Genomic DNA, 10,441 nt, shown 5'->3' on the forward strand with positions numbered 1-10,441 from the left:
CCTATCATAAAATGTCTCACCAAAATAAGCAGGTTTGGTGAAAAGATCTATAGTTGAGCCATCAATGGCTAGATAGCCACCCCTCCACTCTGGACAGGTTCGTGTCTCAGCAAAGCGCCGAGCCAGCTCAGTATCCTCAGAGTTATCTTCTGGGAAGAAGATAAACTGATCGTGCTCCTCAAGCAATGCAACCATCACACGATTAGTGCAGTTGACAACCGACCCAACACTCACACCCGCCCATTGTGCGACATCCTCGAGTGAAATGGCATTGCCATAGTGGCCTGCACGATTTAGAAAAATAGCAAGCTGAATGGAGACAGGGAGCTGAGGATTGTTGGACTGGTTACGGAAGATAGGATGACCGGAGATCTGGTCGAGGATATCGTCAAATATTTCTGGATTGACGCGCAGTTTCTGGCGAAACAAATGAGGCCGGTGTTCCTCATGGTGAACCAGCATATGCAGCTGAGGTGCCCGAGGAGGAGGCTCATCAGGCTTGTGGAATACACGTGCCCTCTCTACCTCATCATGAAGAGCAGCAATTGTGTGCTGGAGCCAGTCGTAATGCACAGCAGCGTCATCTGAGTCGTCAGATTGGTCACTGTGGCTGGAAATATCTGAACTGAGGCCCAAAAGGTGGGACATAGGGGACATAGGGGACATGGGGGATATAGGGGATGGGGAGGCAAAAGCCAGATCTTCCTCATCCGAGGTATAAAGCGAGTTTAAGTCCGAGTCGGTATTAGAGTCTGAGTCGGAGTTGGAGCCCTGGTCATCCAGGAGTATATTCAAATACTGTGAGTTGGCTAATGCCAATGAAGCCTGATCAATGGCACGAAGGAGGTCTTCACGTGTAGACTGAGGAGGCATGGTTGTGACTTGGAACGGGGTGTTTTCTTATCAGTACACTCGAGATCCATCATCCAACTGATTAGGCGGTGTGTAAATCGGAGTTTAAATTTTTACCACGATTAGCGCCAGATGTCATCGCTAGCATCTGCATCCTCCGTGCATTCCGTAGCTCGAATCTCACCATCCCCTTGCCCCTTCCAGCATGATCTTACAGGTGGATAATGGGGAGGTATCCAATGGCGCTGGATGGGAGGTTGAGGATGTAAATGTGAGTAATTTTTCTTCATTTGTGCTCCTGCCCTCTCTGATCTCATGCTACTGCTGTTGTGTCTCCCAGCCCACATGCCTGCACCTGCGCACTCATACGGCTGTTGTTGTATCTCCCGGCTGGGCCAGCCCCACACACCTGTGTCCATGTTCCCGCCCTTCACACTGCTGTTGTGTCCCTCGCTGTCACGCGTCCAGCGTTCGAATGCCGGATCAAACAGAATCCCCCAACATGTTCGTTATCTCCTAGCACATGCTCCCGCCCTCTTACACTGCTTGTGTCTCCCTCGCTGTCACACATTCAGCGTTCGAACACCGGATCAAATGGAATCCCCTAACTCTACCTCCCAGCTCATGCGCCCGCACTCTCACTCTCTCATACCTCCGTTCTGAATCTCGTGTTTCCCTCACTATCACACATTTCTTTTTTGTTATATCTCGTTCATTAGATACCTAGCTACATCTATATATTTTTGTGTAGTATACATGCCTTAAAATTTGACTAAGTGTTTCCAAGTCCGCTCTGATGCCGCGTGTGCCGTGTGTCTTGATGGCTTTCTGGCCGAGTTTGTTGAAGACTTTAGCGAGTTTGTTAAAGACTTTAGCGAGTTTTTTGAAGCTTTAGCGAGTTTTTTGAAGTGTTCAAAACTTATCGTGAGTAATACTATTGTACATTTTGAGACAGTAAAGATGAAAAATTTGAATGAGTACTAAAATCCTGCGCAAAATTCTATATTTTATGCACCATTTTGAGCGACGTAGATTATGAAGTTTTCAGCGCGGGAAAATGCATCCAAAAATAACATGCAATGTTGGTCATTTTCCAATTGCGGCACAAACAAAATTTTCAGCAAGACAAAATGGGAAAGTAAAACGTGGACTTTTAGTACGGGAAAAATGACGTGGGCACTCGTTGGGCATTCATATTGGGTATAGGATATAATCTTGTAGAGTACAAGTTTAGAGTACAGGAGTTTGTGAGTACGAGGTATATATATCTATCGGAATCTACGTTCCTCCACAAGGCATATCTGATCGAATTGCAAAGCGAAGCTAGTCCTAGCAGTAATCGCAATCTCAACAGTATTCTTCTTCATGTTGCACTTTGCAACAGTTAGGATCTCACCGCGAGAATCGCCGTCAAGGATGAGACACTTTTGGTTTTTTTTGCGCAGTGGAGCTGGACTCAGATCATTGACAGGAATATGGTAGTACTGAAGCGCAGCTCCGGCACTGTTGGAGGTGCAAAATACCGTGACGCAGCCATCAGGTGCAGGTCCGTTATCACTGTGGAACGGGTCAGGACAAGTTGTCAATAGTGCTGCCGCCGTTCAGTCCTGAACCTAGGTTCGAACCTGAACTTTTGCGAACGGAACCACCGTTCGGTCAGTGGTTCGACATATGATACAGGACCAAACCCTACCTAGGTTCTTCGTTTGGGCGGTCTCGGATGGATGTCGGACCCATTCGGACGAGTCTGAACCGGTCCGAACCCATCACTCATGTTGTAAGTTTGCTTCTCATAATGATCAACTGATATGATTCTCAGGTTCAAAAGATGCTCATCGTCGACACATCTGCAGTAAGCTTGCTGGAGACATTATCACCGGCACCATCTTCACCGGCACAATCATCACCGACACAATCAATCATCATGAATATTCATGTCTTGTTCTGGTCTTATACAAAACATCAGCAGAGGATAAAAGGGTGGGGTGCATCCAAGGTTAGCTCATTTATTAAAATATGTCGAATTCTGCGGTTGATGCCAATGGCGTTTTGAAGGACGCATCTGAAATTCAATGGTATCATGATGCTGACAATGACATGCCCATCTCTCCCCATCCTGAATCCTCTTCTAAAGCTTTGTCCTCCGGCCCCTCTCATCGTACCCTGGACTCCTTTGTAGGCCAAATGGGAATGCCTGCAACACGTGTTGCTGGTTCTCGCCGCTCTGGCCGACCCATCAAGCCTTCTGCAAAGTTGCGAGAAGCAGCGAGCAGTGCCATTCCAGCCAAACATTCAGGTACTACCACCATGCCCCCTGCCACCAAGTGCCCACTTGTCTCTGCAACCAGCTCTTCTACGATTGGTGACAATGATGGTGACAACGACGATGACGATGACGACGACGACAATATGTCTACCACGGACAACAAGGAAGCCAAGGAAGCTGAGGCAGCTTACCAGAAAATTAAAGCATTTGGAGATGCTGATCGAGACGTAAGTGTGTTTTCAGACTTTCTCCTACCATCCTGATGTCAAACCTCTAGGTTTGCAAAAGTTTGAAGAAAGATGAACGGACGGCAGATCTGCGGACAATATTCACTGAGGAAAAGGGTCACAAGAACGTACATACTGGTGAAAGTGAAGATGGATGGTGGTGTAACATTTGCAAGTGCGTTTTTCTCCCTGTTTCCAAGTATCTTTTTACTAATTTGCCTTTGCCTTCTGTCTCATAGGGACGCAAATGTGCCTCTTCAAAATTGTTTCTTCAAAGGTAGCATTTCTACCCGTTGTAGAAACAACAATACTGAGAGGAACAAAGATAGCTCCTGACTGTATCTATAAAAGTTGTAGGTCGAGTGTTGCCTAGTCTGCATTACTTGAGGAGACAAGTGCATCTGACCCTAAAGGGGAAGTGAGTACAGCAAAGATCTAGAGGTATGTGCAGAAGCGAAGCACGAGAAAGTGCAGATGCGCGCAAGGCACGGGAACATGCGCGCAAGGCGCGGGAACACGCGTGCGCGCATAAACGGGAACAATAGAGAGACTACACTTAAGTGATAATATGATGCAATATAAGAAAAAGAGAGAGATGCAAAGTGTAGACAAATAGACTTCTACTATGCTCTGCTAAGTAAATAGTGGGTGGTAACTAGTAAGTTAAAGGGAAAGTAAGTCAAAAGTCCAGTCCCCAATGGTATGTACTGCTGGCGCTTATATAGCACGCCTAAGCATGGTCATGCGGAGCCGAGGTGCTACTGAGTAGGTATGTAAAGATATATATGTGTGAGAGTCCATGATAAAAATAAAGACGGAACAATATGCAATGAGAGAAATAGAAATATACGCACTAGAGAACTTGGTGGAGAGTGGATGGATGCATCTGGATAGCTGGCGCCATAGGGCGCTCAAGTGCGGGAATGCACACGCGCGTATACATCGCGAAGCGTGGGAAGTCACGCGTGCATGGCGTGCGTTGCGCGGGAAAGCTGCGCCTCATATAGGAATCACTGCAGATAGCACACAGAATGATGCTGCAAGTTTGTGCTGTATACTTCCTAGTGAAACCTGCCATATCACACCATGAGAGGCATGATTCTCTACACCGTCGTACTCACATTGCTCAGTAAGTTTTTTCTCAAGTATGTTTGAGTCACGCTAATCATCTGACTAGCCATCCAAACTGCCACTTTCCGATATACAAGAGTCGCTGCGAGGAGAAAGGTATCATCATGCATCCACGTGCTATTCCCATGAATGTCAAGGTATCTGATGGAGGGCAGCGAACTCTTGATCGTGCCCTTGTCCCAAAGCCACCTCAATTTTCGAAGTCAGGCCTTATTGACTATGTCGTAGAGCTCATTGTTGCTGAGGATGAGGTTTGCAATTTTGGTTATTTGTTTCATGTACACATCCTCACACAATTGCAGGCATTTCAACTTGTTGACAAAGGACCATTTTGCTGCCTCCTTCAATACCTTCGGCCAAGTCTTTCAGATCAAGATATTCCGCACCGCACTAAGACACGGGACGAGATTCTCGAGAGAGCAAAACTTGCTGTTGAACGAGTCAAAGACAAACTAGCAGTAAGTGTTAATTGTGATTGTCTACTTTTCACTCATTATGATTGTCTTAGCATGTCGACAGCAAGATTTTAATGACGTTCAACTCATGGACATCTGAACCAGGCGACCCATTCCTTTCTGTCACAGCACATTATATCGACTCACCTGCCGACAAGCCTCAGGAGTGGCAGCTTAAGATGGAACAACTTGCTTTTAGGCCCATCGAGGGTAACCACAGCGGTGCCAACATTGGTGGCATCTTGATCGAAGTCATTGATAACTATGATATACGCAAAAGGTGAGCATTGATGTTGTTGTACTTACTGTTTATCTAATTGTTCAATCATAGGTTGGCTGGTTCACAGCTGACAATGCTACAAATAATGATACCGCTATTCGAACCATTGCGAAGGCTATTGACCCTTCTGGTATTGACTGGGACCCAGTTGAACATCATGTCTGTTGTATGGAACATGCCCTGCATCTCGCAGCAAAGCATTTCGTTGAGAGAGTTGCTCCGACATCAACCAGTGCTTTACTCAAGAAGACAGCAGAAGATGATGACGACGATTATGAGGAGACTGATTTTGACATTGCCGATATGGTCGGTAAAGCTCTTTCACTGGTCACACAAATACGAAAGTCCCCGCAAGCTCGTTTTTTCTTTAAGAAGTGCTGTGCTGAGGTTGACGTTCCCACTCTCGAACTCCTCAAATGGATTCGAACACGTTGGGCATCACTCTTCAAAATGCTCAAGCGGGTGATCGACTTACGCAAGGTTTGTTGTATCTTTTGAAATGTTTTGTTCTATTTAATTGATTTGAATTTACAGGGAGTGAACAGGTTCACGCAGCTTGCTGATGACAGTGAAGAAGTCCCCAATTTACAAGGGAAAACATATTCAGCATTCAAGCTCATGCAACAAGAGTGGCTGAAGTTAGAATTGATTTGAGACGTGCTGCAGGTCAGTTCCTTTAACTGTCTTTCTCACCTTCCCTATTAACTAGCACAACACTGTGCAGGAGCCTGCCAATGCTCAACAGACTTTCTCAGCCACTCGGGAGCCTACAGTCTGGCGCACCATTCCTGTTCTCTAATATCTTCAAGAGACTTGGGAAAGCATGGCTTGCACATCAAAATTCGACAGCCTTTCAACATCCATCGTATCCGGTCTTGACAATCTTCGTAAGTGGTATCAAAAGACAAATGACACAGATGTCTATTTTATCTGCCTTGGTACGTACCCTGTTCGTAATTCACATGTTCTTGTTTTGATGGGACTCTTACTTTCATGTAGCCCTTGACCCCAACTATAAACTTGCCTATGCTAAGGCAAAATGGGCGTCTCAAGACTTTGCTGATGGTGTGAAACGGCTCGAAGATGTAGTAAGTCAACGAATCTCTTAATAAATTGTCTTCACACTAACTTAGTATCTAGTTTGATAAGTATTATCGCGCCCCTCCTTCATCTACCATGGCAACACATTCTGCTATTGTACCATCCCTCTCACGCCAAAGTTCATATGGCCATAGCTGGATGCGCGATGCAATCAAAGCTTGTGTCTCCCATGATGCAGCTCATCAAAGGCCTCATCAGGAACTCGAGGATTATCTAGCTGCGCCACTGGAGGATGTCGAAAATGTAGTAGCATGGTGGGGTGTAAGTTCACTTCACTCATCCTTGATATTCTGTGCAAGCTGACAATTATTTCTTCAAAGCATCACTCTATTCAATATCCTACGATGGCTCGCATCGCAAAAGACTACCTCGCCATTCAGGGGTCTGCAGTTCCATCTGAACGAGCATTTTCAAGTGGCAGCATCACTGGGACCACTCGTCGTAACTCCCTGCTGCCAAGGACATTCGAGGCACTTCAACTGTTGAAGAGCGCTGTAGAAACAACAATACTACTAGGAACAAATGATGCTCCTGGCAGTATCTATAAATGTTGATAGGTCGCGCGTTGCCTAGTCTGCGTTGCTTGAGGAGACAAGTGCGTTCGACCCTAAAGGGGAGGTGAGTACAGCAAAGATCTAGAGGTATGCGCGGCAACGCGAAGCGCGAGAAAGCGCAGGTGCGCGCAAGGTACGAAGGCGCGGGAAAGCGCGCGCGCAAGGCGCGAAAATGCGTAACTAAAAATTGGTTAGCTTTTTGAATTTGCAAAGAAATTGACCTTATATGCGCGAATTGGTGTGAAGTGCGAAGATGCACTGAACTAGATCTTGCTGACTGCTCCCCTCGCGGTGGGCTCCAGTTGTAGAAACAACAATACTACTAGGAACAAATGATGCTCCTGGCAGTATCTATAAATGTTGATAGGTCGCGCGTTGCCTAGTCTGCGTTGCTTGAGGAGACAAGTGCGTTCGACCCTATAGGGGAAGTGAGTGCAGCAAGGATCTAGAAGTGTGCGCTTAAGCGAAGCGCGAGAAAGCGCAGGAGCACGCAAGGTACAAAGGCGCGGGAACGCGCGCGCGTATTAGCGCGAAGCGCGGGAAAGTGTGCGCGCGTATGCGGAAATGAGAAACTAAGCTTAAGTAGTGATATAAAGCAAGATAAGAGATATAAGAGTGCAAAATGTAAAGGAATAGCTTTCTACTATATTCTGCTAAGTAGTAAGTGGGTAGTAACTAGTAAGTGAAAAGTAGGAAAAGTAGGTCAGTAATAGTATGTACTGCTGGCGCTTATATAGCGCGCCTAAGCGCGGTCAAGCGGAGCCGAAGCGCTACCGAGTAGGTATGTAAATATATATATGAGTGAGAATGCATGATAAAAATAAAGGTGGAACTATGCTAATAAAGGAAATGGAAATATACGCACTAGGGAGCTTGGTGGACAGTGGATGGATGCTTCTGGATGGCTGGCGCCATAGGGCGCGCAAGCGCGGGAACGCGCGCGCGCGTATACATCGCGAAGCGCGGGAATGGTGCGCGCATGGCGCGCATTGCGTGGGAAAGCTGCGCCTCATATAGATATAGCTGCGGGTAGCGCACAGAGTAATGCTATGAGTTCGTGCTGTATACTCCTTGGTGAAAACTACCATATCACGCCATGAGAGGCATGATTCTCTACAGCGCATACTGTGAAGGCCATATCTCAGCAATGGTCCAGGCTGAGCTCATTGCTCCTCAAGATGTTGTTGAATAGTCGATCATACTAGCCTACAATTGTTTGTATATCGCTTGGTAAATTTTGCAAAATATTATGTCGTGTTCGGCGGTTCAAACTGGTCCAAACCTGAACCTGACCATTGTGAACCCGTTTGAAGTGGTCCGGCCCAGAGTCCACCCTACCTGTGTGAACTTGACCAAGTTTTGGTTCTTGGTCCTCAGTTATCTTGAAAAAACCGGACGGAACCGAACTTCAGCAGCACTAGTTGTCAATACAAAGCGATTATGCAGTCTGCCTCCCATGAAACTTGGTGATACTTTAAGCACCACATGGTACTGAGTCAACTTTAACGCAAACTCTTTCTTCATCAACCAAGGTAACGGGCCTATAATAAAATAAGCCAAACGGTAAGAATTCTGCGTTGGAAACTCACTGTTGTTGTGGGACTTCTCCTCTCTGTCTGCAATGGCATCCTCAATATCTTCTGCATTGTTAGCAACCCAGGGGTTGTACGTCCGGTTGGGCCAGATGGGGTCCATACTGGAATTGGATGGGACTACAGGGTCAGGTGGAGGGGTCTTGCTTCGACATGGCGGCATTAGGTACGATCTCCTCTGCACATCGCAGAAAGAGATCATGTCCAGTCCTTCGAGTATCAAACCATTTAACCTCATTCCGTACCTTAAACAGTCGTGAATAAAGATCAAAAAATCAATATGCAGTGTAGTTACCTAGTAACAACCTCCTCGTGTTTGACTGTGATACGTGCTTGCCCATGCACCAAAATGGAGCAAGTATCCTGAGAAAGTTGGTATGGCTCGATAACCTTTTCGTGAACCTCCAATAATGAAGACTTCTTGCCCAATGATGTTGTTGAATGAATCCAGGTTCGCATTCGATACTTTCATGACAAATTTGATAGGGACGTTGACCTGTCATAACTCAGAGACATTCCATTTGAGGGGAATGACACTTACGAGTGAGTAATTGCCCTCGGATATCAGAGTCAGGTGTGCGTTTGGAAAGTCCACAGTTTGCACAACCCCTTTTGTCTGGAACTCTGGCCCATGGGCAACAGTCACAACGTCTCCGGGCTTAACATTGTAACCCTTTTCCTTGGTAAATTGGAGAGTCTTGGGGGAATGAATCTGCCGTACAAGGGCTGCAGGTACGTTGATCAGCTGGTCCTTGATATTGCCTCCAGCCTGGAACCACAACATGGTTGCTCCCATAGGAAACCACACTACAATCCTGCATTTCCCCATGTTATCTCCCACACACACTTCTGTTTTGTCTCCGATTTAAAGAGATTCTGGCTGGGGGAGAGGGTTGAAATCTGGCTGCATCAGCAGCTGGGATTGAAGCATGTGAGTTAAGGGACGTCGATCTAAGTAGTACTTCGATACTTCCACCTATGCAATGTCAGACAGGCTTACAGGATGTTCTATTTACTCGTACCTCTTCATTGGTAGCCTCTTGACACACGTGAAACAAGTCCTCAGACTTTTTAACGATATACCCTTCCAGACCTGTGTAAGCGCCCGCTACGACTCGAACTGTGTCGCTGACCCAAAAGACATGCTCGATGTCCTGGAGTCGAAATTCCAGTTCTTGTCGGTGTTCATCCAGGGTGAACTCTAAGCATGTGGAGCCAGATGCATGGTCTGTTGAGACAACGGTGCCAATTTCTGAATGGACTTCTCCTGTGATAGGCCTGGCTGAGTCACCTGCACGCAGGAATTGGAGTGAAAAGGCCACCAGAGTTTTCTTGAAGAAAGCTACATCCCACCCATATTGCAGATGTAGTCGAATATTGTTAGCATGAGGGGAGGCGACTAGCTCTAGGCTGTCGCGATGAAAGTTTTTCAGTAAAAGCCCCATGTAGTACTGCTCTCCTTTATAAGACCATCCTACAACTTTGTCATCCTGAAGGATATCGGACACTGTCTTGTCATTCGGGAGGCGAGCTCGGTCAAGAAGCGCCACAGATCTGTCAGGCATATCATAAGGGAAGTCGCATGGGGGAATTAACAATGTGACAAAGTCATTCAATTGTTTGGAATCGAAGACATAACTGATGTTGCCCTTATACTTCCCCTGAGTGATTTTCACCCACCCGGGGTTGGGAAGTGTGAAGCGCGAACGTTCAACCGCTGCTTGTTCTTCCTCCGAGATGTAAGTATAATCTTTCACAGAGGAAGAGAGCAATTCAAGCGATGTCGCTGTAGAGACTCGCACGTCTCAATGCTGAGTATCCGGCCTTTACCCATACATTCCTATATGATACAGCTCTAACACAAAGGACCAGTCTCACGCGCACCTTATCCATACTCGCCCTGTCATGCATGGTATGTGATTCATACCATGTCAGATATATATAGAGAGTGATAAGGAAGATATGAGAGACTGTCTAGCCCTC

The 10,441-nt window shown here is 46.5% G+C and overlaps 1 protein-coding gene across 1 annotated transcript; it reads right to left on the reverse strand.

Moving 5' to 3' along the window:
• Positions 1–8,753: 8,753 nt before the first annotated feature.
• On the reverse strand, positions 8,754–10,023 carry F5891DRAFT_981437 (uncharacterized protein; the record flags this gene model as incomplete). The annotated part of the gene is made up of 3 exons (XM_041377101.1): positions 8,754–8,954; positions 9,000–9,227; positions 9,481–10,023. The coding sequence occupies 3 exons, from the start codon at positions 10,021–10,023 to the stop codon at positions 8,754–8,756; spliced, it is 972 nt and encodes a 323-aa protein (XP_041224617.1).
• Between the last annotated feature and the right edge of the window lie 418 nt (positions 10,024–10,441).

Source organism: Suillus fuscotomentosus, assembly GCF_016647785.1.
Source record: "Suillus fuscotomentosus strain FC203 chromosome Unknown F5891scaffold_35, whole genome shotgun sequence".
NCBI lineage: Eukaryota > Fungi > Basidiomycota > Agaricomycetes > Boletales > Suillaceae > Suillus > Suillus fuscotomentosus.